A 25,642-nucleotide genomic window follows, 5' to 3' on the forward strand; every position below is an offset into this window, starting at 1 on the left:
GGAAGTCCGAGTGCAGAGCGCTGCGGGACGACGAACCAGTAGGTCGGGGCTCGACGACGGCGGCCGGCGAGGGTCAGGCTTCCTCGGGAGGCAAGACGTGAGGGAGGGGTCTGGCCGGCGATTGGAAGGCCCGAGCGGGCAGCTGCTGCCGGCCGCGCCCACGGGGAAGCCGGGGTCCTGTGAGGGGGTTGGATCGCGCTCCTCGAGGCCAGACTTTCCACTTCGGGCCGACGCCAACAGAGCAGGGCCGGGGAGACGAGAGCCAGAGTTTTTATTATTATTATTATTTTAAGCAAAAAGCACCACCCACACCTCTGTCCACCCACTCCCACCCTCAGACACACACAGGGCGAGAGCAGATGAGGCCACGAAGTTGTGCAGGTCAGGGCAGGCATCTCCTCGCCCGGGGCAGGCGCTGACCTCGCCCTCGGGATCAAGTCCGATCAGGTCTCCGTGCTGGGTTTCCTCGGTCATTCATTCTTCTCTGGTTCTGGGAGCGCAGCGTTAAGGCGCTTGTCCTTGAGACGAGCACGACCCCCATGGCAGAGGGAAGGAGGATCTGGGGGCCGGAGGAGCTCCTGGGCAGAGAGCAGGGTCAGCCTCCTCCAACACACAGTCATGCCCTCAGGGCGGGATGGCCAGGGATCCAGGAGAGGCTGGTGGGTCCAGGTCACCAGCGATGCCCCCTTGAGAATCTGCCTACAGCCCCCCAGGAGATGACCTGGTGCCGGTGGGCTGCTCATGGTGGAGGGGAGGAATGCAACATGCTGCGCGTGTAGCTGGGAGAACCCATGGGCTTGGGGGAGGAGGAGGTGTGGACCAGAAGGACCCACCAGCATCCGGCTGCGTGCAGCAGGAGAAGCAGACTAGCAAACTCTGTGTAGAGATTTGAGGACGTGGTTGGAAATCCTACTGGGACGATGCATTTGACAGCAAAACGAAGTTGAAGAAGGGCTGAGGCTGTGAAGTGAAAACGAACACCAAAGGGCCCAAGTTAGCACTTTTAGTTGGGGCCTCTATGTCCCTGAGACCCAGGCATTTCCAGGGCCTGCAGTAGACAGATGTTGTAGAAAATCAGAGCCTCTTGGAGCAGAGAGAGTAGCTTTGATGTCTAGGCTCTGCCACCCGACTGGCCCTGGCTGCTGTGCCTCTTCCAGCTAAGGAGTGGGCACTGCTGAAGCCAACAGAATCTTCCAGCCAGGAGCTGCTTTCATGTAATCCGTGCAGCAACCTTACTTACAGAGTCACTGCAAAGTGAATTCCCATGATCATTACCTCAATCCCAGATCTGATGATGCCAGCCCTCTCTTACCCAACGGGGACGCTGTGGGACCCTCAAGATCACGTGGTCATTCTTTCAAAGCATTGTGCTGAGCCTGGCAGACTTTCATAATTGGTCCAGCCCCAGGCTGGGCATGGGGAGGAGGGACAGAGCTCCATGTGGGGGGAGGTACCTCTCATTCTCTGACCTTCTTCCCTGGGAACCACTGAGTCAGGCAGTGGGCAGAACAGAACAACAAATGACTGACTTTTCCAGATGTCCATACAGTTCTTAAACTGGCTGCCAAATGAATGAGTATCCAGGTGTAAGTTTGAGCAGCTGGGAGACTACCCCCATTATGCTGGGCACAGTGGGTGCTTGGAATTCCATCCAAGTGATTTCTCAGAAACATCCCGAGAAATTCCTTGGTGCTGATTGGTGTCACATTCATAGAATGTGTTTCCTGCCTGTAAATTCCTACTTGTGTTTTAGTGTGAGGAGGGACTTAACCTTGTCTGCATTTGACAGTGTTCCACCAAGGGATCCTTGCATGTGTCTCATGTAATTTACTTGAGATCTATTGACACAAATTCTAGTTGAGGCTAATAGGAAAATTAATCATCTACTGCACTGGTTCCCAGCTCAGCAAAGCTTGATCAAGATGGAGCCTCAATCTCTCCCTCCCCTCAGATTTCTTTCTTTCTTTCTTTTTAAGACTTATTTATTTTTCTTGAAAAGGCTGAATTGGAGAGAAGGAGAGACACAAAGATCTTCCATTAGTTGGTTCACTCTACGAGTGGCCACCACAACTATAATTGAACTGATCTGAAGTGCAGAGTCCCAAGACTTTGGGCCATCCTCTACTGCTTTCCCAGGCCACAGCTGGGAGCTAGAAGAGAAGTGGAGCAGCTGGGACAAGAACCACTGCCCATATGGGATCCTGGTGCATATAAAGCAAGGATTTCGCCACTGGACTATTGCACCAGGCCCTAGATTTCTAAAATAAGATTTTCTGGAGGAAGTTCCAGAAATCTGTGTTCTTTCTCAAGCTTCCAGAATGTTCAGCCAGATTTGGAGACCACGGATGACCCCATCCTCCCTGTTTCACAAGTAGACAATCTGCAGCCCTGGAAGTGGGAGGAGCGTACCACAATCACACAGGGATATCAGTGCCTCTCTCTGATGAAGAGCTTTGGGCTGCAAGTGCCAAGACTTGGGTTCAAGGCCAGGCTCTGCCAGTTATTACCCAGGGCAAGTCATGTCACCTCACAGCATTTACCTCTTTACTGTAAAACTAATGCTACTGTTGTATGAAGACTCAAGAGAAGGAGGCATTAGGGCTGTTTTGTCTAGCTCCTTATTTTATAGACATGAAAGTTAAGAGCTGAGGCTGGCCGGTGGTCACTCCGTGTGCCCTCTTGACAGGATCACTCGATGTGGAGGTTGGCTAGCAGTCAAGTTCAATGGTTGCTGGATCTCAGGCCATCTGTCACCAAGATTTCTTCTGTCCCTGGTTCCAGGTCGGGATGGCCACCAGTTGGGGGAGCCTCTTGGAGGATGAGCAGCAGCTGGAAGAGCTAGCCCAGCAGGCTGTGGACCGGGCCCTGGCTGAGGGGGTGCTGCTAAGGACCTCACAAGACCCCACCTCCTCAAACGTAAGCGCTCACCACCTGGCCCCTGCCAGGTGTGGGGCAGCTCCTTTGGGTCAGAGATCACATTTCTTACGCTTTCCCTCCCCCTCGGTGATTAAAATTGATCTCTAGAAATATGTAAAGTAAGTAAAAAGACAGCATGTTAGGGTAAATTATATTTAAATTTGGGATTTGAAGTTTGACTTAGGCAAATCATTTCACCATTCTCCTTTGCTGTTTCTTCCAGTGTAGGAAAGGGAACCTAATAGGACCCTATCTCATCAGGTTGGTAAGAGAATTAAAGGGCTCATTCGTTGAAAGCCCTTGTCCAGGGAGCTATTATAGGTGAGGTCCCCTAATCACACTGGCCCCCTGAAAACTGGTTGTTGCTGTCACCTTTCAGGTCTTTGTGCTTTCTATGGATGTGGATGATATAGGTGGAAATGTGGATTTTTTTTTTCAAGCAAACTGCATCCTCTATTATTCCGACACATGTTTTTGTTTTTCAGTTAATTGCCTCCGAATTCTTGCTAACACCTTCTGTTAGGGTCAGCTTCATCCAATGCAGATGATTCTTGGTGTGGATGTATGGCAGTGTAGCCCCCAGCCCTCATAGCTCTTGAGGTGATTTCTAATGTTTTTTGACAACCAATAATGCCTTATGCGTATGACTCTAAGCACCTGTTGTCTGTGTGTCTCCAGGGTTGATACAGAAAAACAGAACTGCTGAGTTCCAACCTTGTCTTTGCAATAGCTCATCCTACAAAAAAAGAAAAAAGGCAACTTTTCACATTCGTGATTAGCTAATACATTTTCGTGGTTCAAATTTCAAAGGTTACAAGCCTTTACAGTTTAACCATCCCTCCCACGTTCTCAATGGCCACCTGTGCCTTAGCATTCTTACGTGTCCTCTCAGAGTTTACTTAATGAGTAAATATATGTGTGTTCCTTTCCCCCTTCCCCTGTTTTTTTACCCTGGGGAGCAGGCTGGATAAGCTCTTCTGTGTCTCAGCTGCCTTTTTTTTGTTTTTCTTTCTCTTTTTTTTAAACAATGTTACCTTAAGACTTCAAATGAATCACTGATGAGCTGACAGCTTTGGTTTCCACCCAACCATATTTGTTTTTGTCCTTGTGTGTGTAAAACCTAGTCTGCTTCCATTAGGGGGTCCAAACTCGCCAAGTAAATGAGAACAGTGGTCAATGGAGACAGGGTGGTGCTGGGAATATCTGTCTGTGGCTTTGCCAGGAGAACTGCTTGGGTATGGGGTGGGGTATGAACCCAGATTTTATGAACTGCTTATCTGAATCCAGGAGGAAGCATTTTCCCTTCCAAGCTTTTATTTCTTCTGTTAATCAATAGTATCATGTAGGTCCAGTGCTTGGTATTTCTGGGAGATAATGGAGTCCAGAAAAGGTACACTCTGCCATGTAATTTCTCATCCAGAGAAAAAGACAAAGTGAGCATGTGTGTGTGTGTGTGTGTGTGTGTGTGTGTATGTGGCGGGAGGTGGGTCATGCGAAGGAGAACTTAAAGTCTTGACCATTTGCTGGGTCCTGGCTGGGGCCCTGGTAGACACAGAGGGCAGAGAAGTGAGTCATCCAGAGCAACCCTGGCCTCATGACAGAGCTAGAGAACTTACCAGCAGTTATAACTTAACTAAGGTTGGTTCTAGCAGGAAAAGTAGGCCATTCACCACATGAGCTAACATTTATTATTTGCTGTATGCTTTGGAGCCACTGACTGCTATAACCCTCTTCACAACCCACCAGAAACCCTACCTCAGAGAGACAGAGTAGTTTGCCTGAGGTCAAGTCCAGAATCTGTGCCCCCAACAGCCACGCTTTGCTTTGCTGCCTCTGTGGGAATGCAGAATGAACCCTAAAATTGAAGTGAATATGGTATTTAATTAGACCTTAAGATGGAGGAACAGCAGAGCAGGGGTCCACAAGTAAGAAAAGGCAAACATGATTCAAGAGAATGCAGTTAAAAGGCAGATGCCCCAGAGGCCTTCGGTTCCAGGCAGATGAGGAACATGACCTTTATCCTGCAGCTCAGGGCTGCAGGCCAACCATATGCAGACCAAATAGTTGGCGCCTGCACTGTTCAGGAAGTTGTTAGATTCTCTATCTTTCTCTCTATATATATATTTTTTGAATTTTTCAATTATGTGGTACAATTTCGTATAGACTGGATTTCACCCCAAACTCCCACCCACCGACAGTTTTTCCCCAGTTAGTTTCTTCTTTGGGGTTGGTAATATATGAACAGGGCACAGCCTCAAAGTGGGATTTGGTGTGGAGTCTCCTTCCTCTTCCTACTGGGTCCCTCCCCGCCAGCAAGTGTTGTTAGCAGTTTTTTTTTTCCTCGCAACAGAGTTTATAAAATCAAATCAGAGCTAACAATTCTTTTTTAAATCACAAAACTAAAACAAACAAACAAAAAAACTACCTAACTTGCTTAGAAAGTTAGATCATCTGGGAAGTCTGGCCCACTCTCCTGCACAGCCACAGCTGACCAGAGCCGAGTGCTGACAGCCCTTTTTGGGTGGGGCTCAGAGCGTTCAGCCTGTCATGCTTCCCATCACGCCCTGCTGTTGGGCCCACTGTGCAGCAGAATTCTGTTGTCATGCATACTCTGGGTTTTTTTTTTCTCCCCCTCGTGGTAGAATAATGTTATTTTGTGTTCCTGAGAAGACCGTGTGAGCCATTAGCCCATGACCCTCAGAGAAGAGCTCTCTGCTACGGGTCATAAATTCAAGGGCTTCTCAATCCTGGATGGCGGGGCAGAGAGGGGAGCCCGAGCAGAAAAGCTCTTTGGGAGTTTTTCCAGCCGGTTGGGACCTATTAGGGGAGGCAGAGTTCAGAGTGTGAAAGCCAGGGAATGCCCCTGGAGTGGTGACACAAGATGGGGGGGGCGGGGGGGTAGTGGGGGGGATTAGGCCACCCCTTACATAATCAGCAATAATTATAAGAAAGGCTGAATGGAGCTTGCTCTCACAAGCACCCTTCCTCCTCCTTCAACACAGGAGAGTAACTTAAGATTATTGACCAAAAAATTTTAGAATGAGTTTATTTTCCTTACCTGACCTATCCATTTCTTAAAGTCAGAGTTTATGACCTTCTCATGTATGAAATTTCCCAAGGGGGCATTCTAGGATACTCATTGAAGCATTGATTATCATAGTAAATAAATAAATAAATAAATAAATAAACAAGCCATGTAATTATTTGTCAGTAGAAGGCTAGGGTCAATAGCCATTTAAAAGAATAAGAATGTTTTAAATGTATGGAAAGCAGGGAATATATCAGTATATGCATGGTATACATAAAGAGAAATAAATACAGAGAAATATATTTGTAGAATTTTACATATAATTTCATCATTTTATACTTTTGAGTATAAAAATACCTGGAAAGATGTGTGAGACACAGAGCACTATTTGCCCCTGGGAGGAGAACTAGGAAATTATGGCAGGGTAGGAAGGAGGCACATTTCTTATTGTATTGTCTGATGTGTCTTTTTAATTCGTCATCTGCTGTTGTTATCTACTCAAAATAATCCTGTTGTTTAAGTATATAAATGCCAAGTTATAACACCATAAATTCATACTACCATAATCCCAAAACATTGTTAACGCAAAGGTTAAACTTAGGAATGCTTCATAATTCAGATCACAAAGTCTTAGGATCTCTTACCCAAGTTCTAGTTCATTTATTTTTGGAAATCTCAGAATGCATTTTCTCCTTCTAGACTGTCCTAGATGACATTTGGATTTTCTGGCTGTATCAAAGTCCAAAGCACTCCGAATGCAGCCAACTCCCAGCCTGTTCACCTGAGTCACCACCTCGAGCTTTGGGATGGGGGCAGGGAGCCGTTTGTGACTTCTATTGAGAGTTCATGCGTGCTTCCACCCTGCTGGTCCCACTCTCCAGAGGGCAAGTGGAGTAAGGTGTGGACTCCCAACATGAGCAGGATTCTGGGTTTATTATTAAACAGCTAGGAGAGAGAGAAAGAGAGAGTTAATAACCATACTGGTTCTAATTTCAGCACCACCTACCAGCTGAATATTATTTTGAACTTATTACTTAACCTCTCCATCTTGAGTCCTTTATCTGTTATGTGTGAATAATATTAGTGTCTTCTCTACAGGATTAAATAATTAATCCATATAAACATTTTAGTAGCTGGGGCCAGCATTGTGGTGCATCACGTTAAGCCACTGCTCCCAGTTCTTATATCCCATGTGAGTATGTTTTTTTCCTGGATGTTCCACTCCCAATCCAGTGCTCTTGGGAAACCAGCAGATGAGTCAAGTGCTTGGGTTCCTGCATCCATCTGTAGGAGAGACCTGGATGGAGCTCAGGCTCTTGGCTTCCGCCTGGGTCAGCCTTGGCTGTTGTGGCCATTTGCGGAATGAACCAGTGGATGGTAGGTCTCTGTCTGCATCTCCCTTTGTCTCTCTATAACTCTGTCTTTCAAATAAATCAATAAAATGAAGCAATACTTTATAAAGTACTCTCTGTGGGGCTTTTGTTTATTTTTTACTTTTTGTTTTTGCTGTTTCAAAAAAGATTTTTTTTAACATTTAGTCTATTATCTTGAACTGCTTTCATTGATTTTTGGATGTTAACCCAGTCTTGAATCTGCAGAATAAGTTCCACTTGATCAGAGTCTGTACATCTTACTATGTTGCTGGATTCAATCTGTTAGTATTTTATAGAATATTTTTGTATCTTTAGTCATAAATGATATTGGCAAATCGTTTTATTTTGAAAGCTAGAGAGAATGTGAGGCAGAATCAGAGATTTCGTATCATCTGTTTTGTTCCACCAAATGCTTTCAGCAGCTGGGGCTGGGCCAAGCAAAGCTCCATCCAGGTCCTCCACATGGGTGGTGGGAAGCCAGTTACCTGAACCATACACTTGCTGCCTCCCAGATTCTACATTAGCAGGAAGCAGGGCTGGGACTTGAGCTAAGGCACGCCAGTATAAAAGGTGAACATCTCAAGCGGTTGTCTTATGCACTGTGTCAAACGCCTTCTGCCTCCTTCTCTGTCTCTTAGGATGTAGAGACACACTGTTGCCGAGTCTGGAAGCCCTCTCTCCTCTCACCCTTTTCTCCCAGATGACCACTATTCTACTGTTGGTGTGTCCTCAAGGGATGTAGGCCAGACTTTTCATGGGGCTGTTTGTAGCCCATTCAACAGGTGCTCTGCCCCTGCTCTCCTCTCTCTCCTTGATCAGGTGGTGAGCTATGCCCCATTCACGCTCTTCCCCTCACTGGTCCCCAGTGCCCTGCTGGAGCAGGCCTATGCTGTGCAGAAGGACTTCAACCTGCTGGTGGATGCTGTCAGCCAGAACTCTGCCTTCCTGGAGCAAACTCTGTCCAGGTACTGGGAGGTGGAGGTCTGGAAGGATGGGGGTTGTGGGTATGGTGGGCAGAAACTACTAGAAGCAAGGTACAGAAGGACTGAGGAGCCTTGAGGCATAACAGTGCCATCTGACTTGGAGGGGTGGGGAAGGTAGACAGGAAGTCATCCAGTCCTGGCTCTGCTGTGTATCTAGACAGCCTTGAGCAAGTACCTGTCCTACTGAAGGCCTCAGTTTCTTCATGTGAGAAATAAGAAGTTGGCTTCAATTTGCAGTCCCCTCCTGTGCTGATGTCCTGTGATTCCATGACCCATGACAACTGAAACTTCCATTTGAAATCACAGAAGGGCAGCCTAATTTTGGAGGGAAATAGGAAGTAGAGGAAGATATTGGGTTTAAAGTCAGATTTTTCTATTTCTTCTCCTAAGCAGTGAGCCTTTCTTATCACCTCAAGTTTCTTATCTTTGAGTGGGACAGAATGCAGACTGGGCACAAATGAGGAAATAAACTCTGAAATGACTCACCTCAGCCACCCCTCTCTGTCTCTTTTAGATCTTCCCCTTTTTCTTATGATTTACTTATTGGACCTGATGCAGTAGCCTAGTGGCTAAAGTTCTCACCTTGCATGCACAGGGATCCCATATGGGCACTGGTTTGTAGCCCCGCTTCCCATACAGCTCTCTGATTTTGGCCTGGGAAAGCAGTAAAGGATGGCCCAAAGTCTTTGCCCTGCACCCATGTAGGAGACCTAGAAGAAACTCCTGGCTCCTGGCTTTGGATCAGTTCAGCTCCGGCCATTGTGGCCACTTGGGGAGTGAATCAGTGGACGGAAGATCTTCTTCTCTGTTTCTCCTCCTCTCTGTATATCTGATTTTCAAATATAAATAAATCTTTTAAAAAGATAAATCTTTAAAACAAATCTTTTAATATTTTAAAATAAATCTTTAAAAAATTATTTATTTATTTGAAAGAGTTACACAGAGAGAAAATTTCCCATCTGCTGGTTTATTCCCCAGGTGCCAGCCATGGTCAGGGCTTAGTGAAGCCAGAACCAGGAGCCAGGAGCTTTATCTAGGGGCCCAAGCATTTGGGCCATCTTCCACAGCTTTTCCCAGTGACCTGGAGAGGATTCACCACAAATGGGGACAGGACTCTGTGACCTTTAATGCCCCATGGAGCCGAAAATATGTTTTTGATTTTCTCTTCTAGCACCATCAAAAGGGACAGCTTCACTGCGCGTCTCTTTGACATCCACAGGCAAGTCCTGAAAGAGGGTATTGCCCAGGTAAGTGTTCCCAGCTGTACCTGCCCTTCCCATCTCTGTTTCTGTTGTTTGGTTTTTTTAACCAGAAGAATTTGGCCTAGATGCTGAGTTCTTGGGAGCCTGTCTCTCCCTGGTCTCCACTGGTGACCATTGTATACCCCAGAAAACCAAGCTTGGGGTAACCAAAGGATGGTCTCACTGGAATGGGGAGTGTTAGCTGAGGCTGCTCGTGCCAGTTCAGTATCTGTCTGCTCTGTGGCCAGACCCTTGGAGTCAGCCTGTGGGCAGATGTCCTCAACCTTCAGTTCTCTCCACAGACTGTGTTCCTGGGTCTGAACCGCTCAGACTATATGTTCCAGCGCAGAGCAGATGGCTCCCCGGCCCTGAAACAGATAGAAATCAACACCATCTCTGCCAGCTTTGGGGGTCTGGCCTCCCGAACCCCGGCTGTACACCGGTACGTCCCTTGGGCAGCTGCAGGCACAACTACCAAGTGATAGTGACTGGACCAGGGATTTTCCAACTATGACTCTGCTGAGCTGGGTCGCCATACTCCCTCAGCTCCATATCACACACACACACGCGCACACACACACACACACACACACACACACACACACACAGTATAGCTTCCACTTACAGTTAGATCTTTTTGTGTGTCAACAAGAGAAGAGACCTCATGTCCCATCTAGTCCTGCTCTTTTATTGTGTGAGTTAATGCCTGACAGAAGGGATCTTTGAGGGGCCTGAAATGAGGAAGAGCTGGAGTGTTTGAGGGCCTGAGAGGAAGCCCAAGTGCAGAGCCGAGGAATGGGGGGGTTTCTGTCTGAGAACCAGGCCCTGTTGGTGGCCTCTAAGCAGCACGGATGCTCAAGTTGCTGTGATTTCAGGTGGACTGCCACAGGATTCCAAACAGCACTTGTGGGCCCGGCATGAGAGACTGCAGTTCACCGGGCCAGGGTGGAGGGGGTGTAATCACAGCACCTCAAGGCCCCTTTGGGTATGTACTCCAGGGGCCAATATTAGGGTAGCCCAGCGCACCCTAAAGTGCATCTCCTAGGAGTGTGATGGTAGTAAGATGCTTTAAATGCTCGATTGATTCTCAGAGGGGATCTTCCAGGCCCATCTGGTGACTGAACGGCCATCTCTCTTCCAACAGACATGTTCTCAATGTCCTGGGTAAGACCGGAGAAGCTGCCAAGATCCTCTCCAATAATCCCAGCCAAGGACTGGCCCTGGGAATTGCCACAGCCTGGGAGCTCTATGGTTGTGCCAAGTAAGGATGTGAGGAAGTGGTAATGGTATCCAGCCATGGCTTGAGCATTTGGGGGTGCAGCCACTTCATTGCTTGATATCCTTAAGAGGGTTTTCTAGGAATATAAAATTATACCTTTAAGTATAGGGTTTCTTTCTTAAATAGGCAGTGCTGATGAGAATTTAAATTCTTGTTGGTGACAGGAGATAGTTGTTAGGATACTTACCCATTATGCAGGAACGCAGTGGTGCCACCTAGGGTTGGGAAGACTTGTGAAGCTCTGCTTGTCTGCACTAGTGGCTCTGCTAGGCTTGTTCCCATCCATTTTCTTCCATTTTCCTGTTCACGTCCCGATTTTCAGTGATTACTGTTTACTGCTGTCAGTAAACTTGCTTTTTGATATGTTATGGTTTGGGAAGCAAATGATCCAGGCTACTATAATTGTGTCTAAAGAGAGAGTGAGGGCTTCTCTGATGAGCAATGCCAGTTTTTTGCTTTCTGTTTATTTCTCAACCATGTTCCAAGTGTATGAAGAGGCTAAGTAATCGACTTCCAGATAATTCTGGGGGCACTGTCTGATAGTCGTTGCAGTGTGATGTAGCATTCATGGGCCACAAAAAGCACTTACAAGTGCCATACCATGTGTCTAAGTGATTGACAGGCAGGATCTGATAGTTGCTATTTTTCTCCCCTATTTTACAAATGAGGAAACTGAGCTTCAGGAAAGTAAAATAAATTACCCAAGGTCATTTGGCAAGTTGGTGGCAGAGCCCGGAGTCCACTGCCCTTCTGCACATGCCTCTCCGAGTGGCAGTTTCACTCCCAGTTCTAGCTTTCTGATGGTGCTCAACCTGTGTGCCACAGTTGATGACTCAAGTAGTCAAGTTTATTACCACCTGCATGCCAAACATCCATTGACTTCCCAGCTCTTGGCATCTCCCTGTGCAGCCCCAACTTTTGAGGTCCTTTGAGGAGTCAAACACCAGAGGGGAGATTTCTGTGTCTATCATTCTGCCTTTCAAAAAAATATAATGAATAAGCTAAAAACTTGCATTGTTAATCATAATGTCACCCAGAGAGCCTCTTTGGGCTTGCTAAGTCTCCCTTAAACCCAGAAAAGCCTTGAGCTGTGAGCACTTGCAAGTCATCAGTTAATCTGTCGAGTGGAACTTTTGGTGAGGTTGTATTTTAAGAGTGAAGCCAGGGAATGGGTCCGCTTGGAGCTGTTGACAGGTTAATGCTACATGGGTTCACACAGCAGACTGTGAATAACAGGGAAAGAAAGGTTTGTGTGCCCCACCTCGGGTGCTGCTGGAAGGAGCTCTGTGATGTCTTAGCTGGAACTGGCTCTCTGCTCTGTGGCCACTGGAAAGGCTCTTCAGCACATGACCTCGGGCAAACTCTTTCTTTTCTTCTCATCTGGAACATAGGGTAATAGCACGAGGGTACTTCAAAAAAGGTCACGGAAAATGAAGTTTAAAAAGGAAGTTGACTCTGCTATCAAAAATATTTGGAAATCCAAATATAGTTTTTTGATGGTCTGCATTTCCCATGAGTGTTTTGAAGAGCCCTCATAATACTTAAAAAGATGGTAGAAGGATTCTGAAACATGCTTTAAAAGCTGTGTCTCATCATGTGGTACTTTTAGTAACAATAGAAATAGTTACCATTGGGGGGATCTAGTTTTATTTTACACAAGAGCAAACAGATGCAGAAAAGGTGATTTACTTGCCCAAAGTCACGAACTGGTAAGTGTAGTTGTTGTGCCTCAAAAGTCTGAGTCTTCTCTGCTGTACAATTCTGCCACCCAGGGGTGCAGTCTCATAATATGGATTGGAAAACTGAGTCTTGGCTGTTTGTAGAAAAGACACATTTTCATCAGTTATCTCATGCTTTTAAATATTTTTTCTAAAACAAAGCTTGGAAAATGAATTAAGACTTGAATTTACTCAACTCATAAGACATATGCTTAGATTGAGCAGAATAAGAAAAAGAGGTTCCTGATGAAAGACATGAGCTGTAAGGAATTTAACAACTTTTTTATGGTTTGGAAAAACAGAGCCCCAGGAAAGGAGCTAAGGATTCCTCTCCCAGCCACACACTTCCTGCCTTGGATAAGGACTTTCTTCATCCTGCTCAGACTGCTCAACACTGAAGGCAGGAGGTAGAATATGAAAAAGCTTCCACTCTCTTCCACATTATCTTTCAATCTAATTTCCTGAAGTCCCCTTGTATGTTTTCTGCTTCTGGCGCCAGCTGTTTTGGACAGGTGGCAGGCTGACTTAATGAGCCAGAGCATGCAATTCCACTTTAACTCATAGCCTCCAGCCTTCCTCCGCCTCATCTTGGAAGAGGGCCAGCCTGGGCTGGGCGCCACTCTCCGCCCCACACACCCACCCGGAGCAGAGTAGCTCAGGCTACAGAGAGTGACAGGCGCAGCCATCGGTCCTCAGGACTCTGTCAGGACACGATGGCTTCTAAGAGTTCCACCTCTAACTTACCTTCGACATCATGCTTGAAGCCAAGATTCAGCTGAATGTCCTGTCTGACCTCATGAGATTTCAGGCAGAGTGAGGTGGGGGGCATGCTGGGACCTGTATTTTGGCTAAGTGCAAAGAGACAGGCAAACAGAGTTTAGTCTAAGAGGTTCAGCTAAAGTAGGGAGAAGCAGACACAGATAAGAGGCCAAATACAAGAGTTGGGACCACACACTTAGATTCTGAGTCCTAGTCTAGGCTTTCAAGGTCTCAGCAAGAGGTCTCAGGCACAGAGTAGTACAGATGCAGTAAAAATGGAGTTTGGTACTGCTAAGCACAGGCCCTAAGAGGCTGTTGGGGAACTAGACAATATTATTGTTGGGTTTTCAAACACACTTAAAGTTCTTGCGTTGTTACATGCAGCTAATTCCCACAACCAAGTCCTCTTTTGCCTTAAGCCAAAAACACCAGACGCAATGAGATATTAGGAGGTTCTTTTATTCCCAAAAGGGTAGGAACGGAGTAGGAGTGGAGGGGGAGAGAACTAGAAGGGACACACCTCCTGTCATGGTGGCAGGATGGGGGCTGCCAGGGCAGGAGAAGGATGGAGAAAGGGAGAGAGGCAGGAGAAGGGGAAGAAGGGGAAGAGAATGTAAGGAAATGGACCAGGAAAAAAAAGGGGTACACGTGGAGGCTGGGAAGGGCAGAAGAGAACCGGAGAGAGCACACGTGGAGGCTCATTCACACCACCCAGGTGAACCTGCAAGGTGTGGGAGGGACATGGGGAATTTGCTGGGAGGAATTGTGGGTGGGGCCCCAAGGGACTGCTGACTGAGATTATCTGAGCCACAGGTATGTGGGTGGGGACTAGGGGGAGAGGCCGGGGGAGAGACTAGGGGGTAAGATTCTAGGTAGAACGTGAGGTTACACTTCATTGGTGGATAACCTGAACAGTGGGAATTTCACAAGCAGTGGGGAGGGGAAGCAGGAAGCTGAGCAGGATCCTAGATGTGATGTCCCAGTCACTCCTCACACTTATCTTTGATAGCTGAAAAGATCTTATCCAATAGCCAGGCAGACAGGCTTTTCCCTGAGTCCTTGAGGAATCCTTCTCCTTTAAGAAACACAGGAATGAACAGAGAAGAAGCTGGATAAGTCCCAGAGATCTCAGAAACACAGTGGAACCAAATGACCCTAGGGAGTCTCGGAAATGTTAAGAGGCCCCGGGAGATGCCTTGTTTGTAGTTGGCTCTGGGTTTCTGTAGGGTTCCATCTAGCTATTCTAATGTTTCTTTTTTCTTTTATAGATTTCTTTTATTTATTTGGAAGGCAGAATTACACAGAGGAAGAGAATCTTCCATCAGCTGGTTCGCTCCTCAAATGGCTGCAATGGCCAGGGCTTGGCCAGATGGAAGCCAGAGCCAAGAGCTTCATGCATGTGGTTGCAGAGGCCCAAAGACTTAAGCCATCTTGCACTACTTTCTAGGCATATTTACAGGGAACTGAATTAAAAGTGAAGCAGCTGGGACTTGAACTGGTGCCCACATGGGATGCTGGCATTGCAGGTGGTGGCTTAAATTGCTACACCACAATTCTGGCTCCCTCTTCTGTTTCACACAATACTGCCACTCTTACTATATGCTTTACAATCTGATCTTTAGCTTCTAAACACCAGCATTGTTCTTTAAAAAAAAAAAAATAGACAGAGGAGACTGGCACTGTGGCTCAACAGGTTGATTCTCTACCCCGTGGCACCAACATCACACATAGGCAGCAGTTCGTGTCCCAGGTGCTTCACTTCTTTCTTTCTTTCTTTCTTTATTTTATTATTCCATGATACAGTTCCATAGGTCCTATATTTCCCCTCCCCTCTCAAATCTCCTTCCTCCACTGATTTCTCCCATATTATTATAATAATTAGTCCTTCAAGAACAGTCATAAATTCATCATTCTGCTATTTAACTGTATCCTGACATTGTAGACATGGACAATGGCAGAGAGTCCAGTATCTTATTGTCAAGAGACATTCAATAGTTTCGTTGGGAATCCTTTGGTTTGCAAGTGGAGCTGTACACTACATTGTATCTTCACATCTGTATATGATAGTCTCTACTACATGGTTGCTATATCTTCCCTTATATAAAAAGCCATTAAAAAATCAAAAACAGAAAAATAGAAAATTTGCAACAACATGAAGTTAAATAACATGCTACTACTGAATGACAAATGTGTCACTGAAAAAATAAAAAAGAAAAGCAAAGGCCTTCCTGAAGCAAATAATGCTATTGTGTGACCTGTGAGTCAGTGAGAAAATTAATAAGCAAACTTTTTTTAAATGAAACTTACAAAAGTATCAAACCCCCTGAGATGTAGCAAAAACAGTATTAAAAGGACTGTTGATCTCATATTTTGCATGAAGGTTGCCATATAACAGAACATATGATATTTATCCTTTTGGGATTGACGTGTTTCACTGAGCATAATGGTCTCTAGTTGGGACCATGGGTTGTAAATGGTAGAATTTCATTCTTTTTAATGACTGAGTAGTGTTCCATGGAGTAGATGCACCACAGTTTGTTTGTTTCTTTCTTTTTTGTACCACAGTTTCTTTATCCACTCCTCTTTTGACAGGCATCTGGATTGTTTCCATGTCTTTGCTAGTGTAGTGTTGCTATAAATATAGGATTACAGGTCCCTTTCTCATATACAGATTTCTGATCCAACTCTTTGTTCGTGACCTAGGAAAGCAGTGGAGGTTGGGGGATCTGCACCTGTGTGGGAGGACCAAAGGAGGCTCGTGACTCAACATCAGATCAGATCAGCTTTGGTTGTTTGTACCATTTAGAGGATGAAATACCTTCTCTTTCTCTCTCTCCTCTCTGTAGATCTGCCTAAAATTTATTTATTTTTATTTGAAAGGCAGAGCTACAGAGAGTAGGAAAGAGAGAAAGATGTTTCATGTACTGGTTCACTCTTCAAGTGGCCACAATGGATAGAGCTGAGCTAATCTGAAGCCAGGACCCAGGAGCCTCTTCCGGGTTTTCGATGTGGGTGTAGGGTCCCAAAGCTTTGGGCTGCCCTTGACTGCTTTCTCAAGCCATAAGCAAGGAGCTAGATGGGAAGTGGAGCAGCCGGTATACAGCGCCCATATGGAATTGTGGTGTGTTCAAGGTGAGGACTTTAGCCATTAGGCTACCACGCCAGACCCAAAATAAATAAATCTTACAAAAAAAAAAAAATAGGCAGATTATTCCTAGTACTTGACACCAGAAATGTTTCTGATTTGAGAATGTTAGTTGCATGTATGTAATGAGATATCTTGGGGATGGAAACTCTAAACATGAAATTCATCTTATACACAAAGCTTGAAAGTAATGCTATACCATTTTTGAAATGTACCTGAGTTTTCCCTGTGACCTGTAATATGAGGCCAGGTGTGGAATTCTCCACTGTGGCATGATGTCAGTGCTAAGCGGTTGGACTTGGGAGCATTTCAGATGTTAGATTTTTGGTTTAAGGAAACTCAGCCTGAGGTCTTCAGTATTCCCACCTGTTTATTCTTCCAGAAAGGCTGTGCAATCTCATTGTTAACATTTTTGAAAAGGCTATAAGCCTAAATTTTAGTTAGCACAGAAAACTCTACATTAGAGTGAAGACATCTTACTTTTTCAAAAGCTGACGCATCTGTGCCTGAGGCCACCTTGAACCGAGGGAACTTCTGTTCTTTCCAGGAAGCCCTGCTTTCATTCTCGTTCTTGAAGGGGGTGGGATGAGGAAGGACAAGCCTCCGGGCCGCCTGTGCTCTTTTCCAGTGCTGTGGTGCTACTGATTGCTCAAGAGAAGGAAAGGAACATATTTGACCAGCGAGCCATAGAAAATGAGCTATTGGCCAAGTAAGTGAAGAAAGGGGTTCAGAGCCGCCAGGGGCGGCCCTAGGGCTAGGGAGGCCCCTCACAACACAGCAGTCACTCCCTCTCACTTTTGACTTGTCTTTCCCAGGAACATCCACGTGATCCGGCGAAGATTTGAGGATGTCTCTAAAAACGGGTCCCTGGACCAAGACCGAAGGCTGTTTATGTATGCATTTCTGAGGACCTAACTGGCAGCTGGTTTATGAAACTTAACACCCCCCCCACACACACACATGCCTTCTACCCTTCTCTCCAGTGGTCTTTAGATGTTCTGTTAACTCTTCCTCACAGAAAGTTTTGGAGAAGGCCAACCCTGCTCCTGTCAGAGCTATTCACTTTCTGGCTAGAAGCCTTGTTAAACCTTACCCTGGCTTTCTTATGCCTCTGAGCTTCTAAAAGCTTTCCCACTCCTCCTGATTGCTGGTCAGGTTAGGCAGGAAGGGGAGCAGGAAGGCCTGCTCAGCCTGAATCTGTGTTTCCCCAGGGGCCACCACCAGGTGGCTTTAGTGTTACATACTTAGATAGCATCACAGCAAACGTATTTAGAATCAGAACCTTTGGACTGTTAAAATTAAGAACTTGCGTGGAATTTCACAATACCATTTACTAATTTTCAAAAGGTACTTTTATCATAACAGTAAAAATAGCTCATTTGCTATCTAGATAAGCCAGACAATAAGGGAAAGAATTTTTTTGAAGATTTGTTTATTTTTATTGGAAAGGTGGATATACAGAGAGGAGAGACAGAGAGAAAGATCTTCTATCCAATGATTCATTCCCCAAGTGACCGCAACGGCTGGTACTCACTGATCCGAAACCAGGAGCCAGGATCTCTTCCGGGTCTCCCTCACGGATGAAGGGTCCCAAAGCATTGGGCCGTCCTTGACTGTTTTCCCAGGCCACAAGCAGGGAGGTGGATGGGAAGCAGGGCCGCCGGGATTAGAACAACACCCATATGGGATCCCGGTGTCTGCAAGGCGAGGACTTTAACTACTATGCTATCATGCTGGGCCCGGGAAAGAATTTTTAAAAGCTAGTCTGTGTCTCAGCTGGACTCATCATTTTATACCTCCCCCACTATTAAAAAAAAAAAAAAAAAAAGCTTTGCCCAGCTTTAGCCACCAGGTTTGTCAGATCTCTCTGCTGATCAGTGGCTCTGTGCCCACAGCTTTTGTGAACTTACAGTGTGACTGGTTTCCTTCCTGTTTTCCTCTGGCCCTTGTTGCATGGCTCTAGGTCTGGAACACTCTGAAGCACTGCAGCATTCCACGAAGCCTTTGTGTCTAGTGCTGGTAGTGCCTGAGTGCCTCCTTCCCCGCATTCCAGTCACCCCTGGCCAGGCTTCTCCTGTGGACTGACTTTCAGAACGTCCAGATCTATATCCTAGAATAGATTGATCCACTGAGTGTCTCAGTTATATTTTAATACAATAACCTTCTTTATGCTGTGTTCTAGGGATGGCCAGGAAGTTGCCGTGGTTTACTTCCGGGATGGCTATATGCCCAGTCAATATAGTCCACAGGTTGGTATTTTCTGTTAGACCACTCTTTGCCTCCTGGAACCCACCAGAGCCCCAGACTCAACTCTGGCTTCCCAACAAGCTGGGGTTTGCCCCGCCGAGTCTTAGCTGCAGTTCTTCCAAGGGGAACTTGCTTCAGGCAGCTCCAATCCTCCTACAGGCTCTTGCTACCTGTCATTGTACAAACACGCTCTTCTCCAGCCTCTGAATCCTCAGGAATCCAAGTGCTTTAGCCACCTGCATCGTTTCCAAAGACATGCTGGTAAATATGTAATACTGTCTTCCTGGAGGGGTGAAGTGCCCCTGTTTATTTAGCATGTGCTGATTTCTGTAGTGTAAATGCTCTCACCATGGCTGGTTTCAGGCTCCCAAGTCCAACCGCTTAGCACTGACATCATGCCACAGTCCAGCTTAAGGTGTCTGTGCACAGGGGTGGGAAGAGATAGGCTCTTGCTATGATGCAGTCCAGTTATGGTACTGGCCGTTTTCCTCCTTTTCTGTCTTCATCTAAATCAGAAAGTTTTTTATCACCTGTACATTCATGTTGATGGTAATAATGGTATCACCTTATCTACCTTATAGCTTGAGAATTACCATCCACATCCATTATTTCATTTAGCTCTTACAACCACCCCACGAGATATATAATTATCCCCATTATGCAGATGGAGAAACAAAGGTTTGAGAGATGAAAAGACTTATCTCTTGTCCATAGGAAGTTCCCAGGCTTTCTGATTCTCAAGCCAGTGGTATCCCAGAATACCATTCTTCTCCAGTGTCCACTACATGGAGAAGCTAGGAAGCCCTGCCTTCATTTGGGAGAAGGTAAAGCAGGAAATCAGTTAGGAACTACTGTGGGCAGTGAACTGGGATCGTGGGGGTCATGAGTCTGATGCTCCTTGTGTGACTCAGGGCAGGCGAACGACCCTTTCTGGGTCTTGGTTTTGACAGACCAGAGGCTTCTGACAGGCCTATGCTTCATCCCGGATCTCTCCTAGGATTGAACTCTGTAGGGGATAGCAGCTTGAGCAGAAGGTCCTTTCCCCTAGAGAAGTGGTTGATAATGGGAACATGCCGAGTAGAGAAGAGTTTGGGAAAATAGATCCAAGTGTCAGGAAAGGGGACTGGGCCAAGGGCCAAGGAAAGCTTAGAGAGAGATGAGGGTGAGCTGACCAAGGAGGAAAATGATGATGTATGCAAGGAGGTGGGATGCTGTCAGGAAATGTAAAAGCTCAAACTAGAGTAGAACATAGAGCTCGACCTAGTAAATTTAGTGACTTGTTGAAGGACCTCCGCTCACCTTTGCTCTCCCTCCTTCTGATATTATGGAATTTTTTTGTAGTTTAATCTCCAATATTCTGTATACCCGTCTTTCTACCTGGAACTCTCATAGCAGTTAGGTAGCTGGGGTTATTAGTGAATAACAGGTGAAGGTATTGTAGGTGGATCAATTCAATCAAAGAACAGCATCAAGTGGGCACAGGGGTTGTTCCTCAGACCTGCTGTGGGCAGGTTGTCATGGTGTAGAGCCAAGGCCAGACTGTCTCCCTAGTGCCCGAGAGCAGGAAAGCAGAGCTGCAAGGCTCGATCCTCTACCGTTTCCCACGTGTTATATCTTGAGCGTCTGGCACAAGGGGTCATCGTGTTCTGATGGACGTGCATGCCTTTTGCTCTTACTATTTTGTTAGCCTGAATACCCTTTCTCCATTGAGTCTCACATGGCAGACTCTACCTGTCCTTTAGGACCCCCTCAGATTTCACTACATTTGGCCACACAATTACATACATACTGGGCACCTCCAGAGAGCCAGGCACTGTATTAGACATGGGGAACACAACAGAAAGTGAGGCAGGCAGCAAGTGTCCTCACGGAATTTACAGTCTTGTCAGAGAGATGAACATTAAAAAGTGAACAAAAAGGGGAAAATGTGTTCTTTTTCCAGTTGGAGGGTAGCTGCTTTGGATACAACAGCAGTGGAACAAAATTATGGGGAAATCCACATTAAATAAAAGGTTAGGGCTTTTATGACTCAGCCATATGATGGCTGAGTCTTACGGATGAAGAGCATATAGTCATCCTTGTGAGAGCCGGAAGAGAATCTTACACCACAGGACAAGCAGCACATGAGGTTTGAGTGTTTGAGGAATGCTAGGCCTCTGACCAGAAAGTGGGAGGCAGGAGGGCGGGCAGCAGCATGGAATGAGGTTGAAAGACAAGAGCCAGGTCCTGCTAGGCTTTCCAGGCCACAAGAAGGAGTTGGATTTTATTGGGAGAACAATGGGAAGTTGAGCTCCCAAACAAGCCCCTCCCCACCTTCAAAGCTCACCAATTTTTCTATACCCTTCCTTACACCTTTTTTTCATTTTTCCCTTTTAGTATCAGATTTAGTACTAGATTGACTTCCATTAAGGGAAAAATACCACAGATTTGGGGGTGGGGGGAGGGATAGTGCAATAATCCTGCAGATGATGACCTGACATAAAGCACAATGCTTGGCACCTGGTGAATGCTCAGTAAAGGTCAGCTGACATGAAAGGAAGTAGAATCCCTTCTGCATTCTTCCCTCCATAGAACTGGGAAGCACGCCTGCTGCTGGAGAAGTCACGTGCTGCCAAGTGCCCAGACATTGCCACGCAGCTGGCTGGGACAAAGAAGGTGCAACAGGAGCTGAGCAGGGTGGGCGTGCTGGAGGAGTTGCTGCCTGGCCAGCCAGAGGCTGTGGCTCGTCTTCGCGCTACCTTTGCTGGCCTCTACTCGCTGGACATGGTGTGTGAGCAGCCCCTTTGTGGTGGCAGGGGATTCCTTTGGGGAGATGGAAGCACTGTGGCTGGCCCTGTGACTTGGGTGTCATATTTTTGGAGTCTTGTGGGGTGTCATGTTCTGGAGAATTCTTGGAGTCTTGTGGGGAGCCCAGTCTCAGGATGGGGATGGAATCCATTATGAGCTCCCTCAGTGGAGGCAAAGATGAAGATGGTATTCACAGGACAGAGAATACCACTACTCACTTTTCATGCCACATGTGGCGGAGCCCTGGATTGCCAGTTAAAGACCTATTCTCATTGTATTTGCTGCTGTAAAGGGTTTGTTGGAAGTCATCTCCAGATAGAAGTGTCCAGCTGTATGAGTTTATGACTGTTCCTCTTGCTGCTAGGCATGTGCAGCGAGGCCCCCAGCAGTTGTCCCTATATTTTTTTAAGACTGCTGTGACTGTTCTCTGCCTCCTACCAGGGTGAAGAAGGGGACCGGGCCATTGCTGAGGCCCTTGCTGCCCCCAGCCAGTTTGTGCTAAAGCCCCAGAGAGAGGGTGGAGGTAAGTCCACAGCACTGCTTAACGAAAGAGGCCAGCAAGCTGTCACCAGTGCTCGCTGCTACTTTATAAAAGCACAATTCCAGGCGTGGAGGAGATAAGAGGGAGTAACATAAGCCCACCCTAGACAGTGTCCACCACAATCCCGTGACTGTATGCTGTAGTTCATAGGGGAATCTGATTAACCAATATTGGAGAATTTGGGCAAGTTTACACTGAAGTGCTTCTGGGGATGGTGGGAAAATGGGTGGAGGATCTTTAGTTATTAATATCTTCCCTCCTGGTTTTAACTCCTTAAGGACAGGGATCATGCCTGCCTCACAGACCCAGCAGAGATGGTTTTAGGGTGATTAGGGCTTCCCTAATAGAAAAAGAAAGAGGAAAGGTATTCCACACAGAAGAAATAGCTTCAGTCTGAGGTACTGACCCACAAAAGCATGGTAGGTTTGGAGGTTAGTGAGAAACCACTGAGGCTATAGCAGGAGATAGGAGGAAACAGGAAATGGTGGTATGGGACATGAATACAAAGGACATTGATTATGTGTTAGGATGTTACATTTTATCCCAGGATAGTGGGACACCATTAGAGTACTTTAAGGAGGGAAGGGACGCATGATTGAGCAGGGTTCAAGTGCCTGGCAGTGGGGGAGAGCTTATAAAAGTCACACTGCAGGAGATGCCCTGGAATGAAGAGACTTGTCAGTGGTAGAAATGAGGGAGGGAGCAGAGACAGTTGTCCAAAGGACCAGCCCAGCATAGAGGCCGGGCTAGGGCTATGACTGTGGAGCGCAGACTGGTGACACATGCCTGAGTGAGTGACAGGTAATGGAGAGGGAAGAGTTAACTATGACCCAGGGATGCCTTCTGCTGACGGGAGAGACAGGTTCAAGGTAAAGGAACGTGTTCTGTTGGAGTTTTTTTGTTGTTGTTGTTGTTTTGTTTTGTTTTGTTTTGTTTTTGGCGGTGGGAGCTTTTAGGGGCATTCCTGTGATCTCTAGAGCAGGAAACAGGAAACTTGAATTTAAAAAGATTTGGAGATTAACAGTTTAACAGGGTATAGTCAGAGTCCTGGGAATGGAAGAGTTTCCCCCCCCCCCAAAAGAGGCATGGAGGAGGTAAGGGAAGAGGCCTGATTCCCAGGGAGCCCCAACATTTGAGGAGTCAGTAAAGGAGGCTGAGAAGGAACAGCCATAGACAGGAACAAGATGGTATGCTAGACGTTGTTTCTCCTCAACAACCAGCTATGTTCTGGTGACAGGAACTGAAGCTTCTGACTTCCTTACATGGCCCTAGAAATGAAGGCTTGGGCTGGAGGAAGTGGTCAGAGTGTCCAGAGTGACTGGCCAGTTGAATTGCAGGTAACAACCTATATGGAGAAGAAATGGTACAGGCCTTGGTGCGGCTGAAGGACAGTGAAGAGAGAGCCTCCTACATCCTCATGGAGAAGATCGAGCCTGAGCCTTTTGGGAATTGCCTGCTTCGGCCTGGTAGTCCCACCCATGTGGTGCAGTGCATCTCAGAGCTGGGCATCTTTGGAGTCTATGTCAGGTGAGTCAGTCAAGAACTTCACTACCTCCCTGCAAGTGTGCCAGCCCAGTGATCCCTGAAGGAACACTGGAAAGATTCAGAAATTCTAGGCTTCTGTTCCAATTCTGCCAATCCCTATCATTGTCACCTGTTTTATGTCTATTAAAAAATATAAGGCCAAGGACCCAAGACATACCTCATCTCACAGGGCTAATCAAATTCAGCCAGATGGAAATGACATTGCACTTGCAAAGGAAATCCCATGTAGTACCGAGAGGATTTAAAAAAAACCGATAATCCAAGACTAGAAGGAGACTTCAGGGAAGAAAAGAATTTGTATTTAACTCCAGGGAGATGGGCCAACTAGAGGAAAGACTCAGTAGTTTAAAGGATTGAGTAACCCCTGGGTTTAGAGTTGAGCACTAGAAGTCAGAAGAGAGGAAGGCATGGGATTTCATAAGAAACATTTATTGGCCCCTCATACCACTGCCTGCAAAATACACACATCAAGGTCAAGACAAGGTAGGAATACCAGATCTCACCATGCTGCCTACCCAAATCTGACCTCTACAGCCTCCCCAATGTAACCACTTGCAGCATCTCTGTTTTCTATTTCCCTTCAACCATCACCACCACCACTATTACAGCTACCTTAAGACGGAGGCAGAGAAGGAATTCATAGCTAGGAATATGAAATGTAAGTCTAGCATTACACTAAGTACTTTTCTGTCTTATTTATTCCTTACAACAATGCAAAATAAAGAAAATTGATACTTTAAAAAACTAGGGAGGGCCCGGCGCGGTGGCGCAAGTGGTTAAGGTCCTCGCCTTGCACGCCCGGGATCCCATATGGGTGCGGGTTCAATCCCGGCAGCCCCGCTTCCCTTCCAGCTCCCTGCCTGTGGCCAGGGAAAGCAGTCGAGGATGGCCCAAAGCTTTGGGACCCTGCACCTGCGCGGGAGACCCGGAAGAGGCTCCTGGCTTTGGATCAGCATAGCATCGGCCGTTGCGCTCACTTGGGGAGTGAATCATCGGACGGAAGATCTTCCTCTCTGTCTCTCCTCTCTGTATATCCGCCTTTCCAATACAAAAAAAAAACAAAACAAAACAAAAAAAAAAACTAGGGAGTTTGCTCAAAGATGAAGAGCTAGTAATTTTCAGGCTAGGATGCAAATGGAAATATGACTTGTAAATCCTAACACTTCGTTGGATGTCATCAATGACATATGTCTTGCCTCCTTAGGACCAGGAAAGGTGCTGGATTTGAGGGCTGGAGTCAAGTGACGTGTCTCTGTCCTGTTTCTATAGGCAGGGACAGACACTTGTGATGAACAAGCATGTGGGGCATCTACTTCGAACCAAAGCCATCGAGCATGCAGATGGTGGTGTGGCAGCAGGAGTGGCAGTCCTGGACAACCCGTACCCTGTGTGAAGACACAGACTGACCAGCCTGGACTTTGCTGAAGAGACCCTCCATCCCCCCACGTGTCATTCCTCTCCTAGCCTTCCCCCACCCCCCACCTTGGGAAGTGTCTTCTTAAGACCTCTGAGGTCTTCAGGGAAGGGGAAGTGCTGGTACCTTCCCCAACTTCTCCTTTTAAGAACCAGAAAAGATTTCTCTTAGGTGAGCTTAGGTGAGATCTAGAGGCTTTAACATGCTTGGGGGTGTGGGAAGTTAAAGCTGCTTTGAGATAAAGGTGACTGCTGTGGCCCTTCTGGTTTTGCCCCTTGTCAAACTTTCCAACGACTTCCAGTGCCTGACCTGGAATGGGACCAGGCTGTAGGAGGAGGAGGGTTGAGGGACAACGCCTTTTCCTGACTCTGCCTTAAATAAAATTACATTGCTGGTTCAATGACTGCTTGCTTTGTGTGCTGTAGGGAGCAGCTGAAATCTAAATCAGCCCAATGAAGACGGATTGGGAAGCAGGGGAAATGACAGGGCTATAATTAGGATCTACCGCAACCTAGACCCTATGGATGGGAGCCTCGGGTTCCAATTCTTAGTCACGTACTAATGTTCCCAGAGGATCACAGCAAGAGACAGGGTACTTGGCAGCAGCCCAGGAAACAAGGCAGCTGTGAGGAGATACTGCAGTTGTCAGCTGGCTTCAGTCACTTT

General features: G+C 46.6%; 1 protein-coding gene across 4 annotated transcripts; it reads left to right on the forward strand.

Moving 5' to 3' along the window:
- GSS (glutathione synthetase) lies at positions 1-25,376 on the forward strand. 4 transcript variants are annotated; one of them, XM_040981596.1, is made up of 13 exons: positions 1-42; positions 2,782-2,916; positions 8,137-8,282; positions 9,472-9,547; positions 9,844-9,983; positions 10,686-10,802; positions 17,071-17,151; positions 17,258-17,335; positions 18,625-18,691; positions 21,261-21,455; positions 21,918-21,999; positions 23,355-23,544; positions 24,832-25,376. In XM_040981596.1, the coding sequence occupies exons 2-13, from the start codon at positions 2,788-2,790 to the stop codon at positions 24,953-24,955; spliced, it is 1,425 nt and encodes a 474-aa protein (XP_040837530.1). In that variant the 5' UTR covers positions 1-42; positions 2,782-2,787; the 3' UTR covers positions 24,956-25,376. The 4 variants fall into 4 exon arrangements, with proteins under 4 accessions (XP_040837530.1, XP_040837531.1, XP_040837528.1 ...); XM_040981597.1 differs by having other exon boundaries at positions 7-38; XM_040981594.1 differs by lacking the exon at positions 1-42 and having other exon boundaries at positions 2,702-2,916.
- Positions 25,377-25,642: the final 266 nt, after the last annotated feature.

This window comes from Ochotona curzoniae, unplaced genomic scaffold, assembly GCF_017591425.1.
Source record: "Ochotona curzoniae isolate NIBS_2020 unplaced genomic scaffold, NIBS_Ocur_1.0 contig_3520, whole genome shotgun sequence".
Taxonomy (NCBI): domain Eukaryota; kingdom Metazoa; phylum Chordata; class Mammalia; order Lagomorpha; family Ochotonidae; genus Ochotona; species Ochotona curzoniae.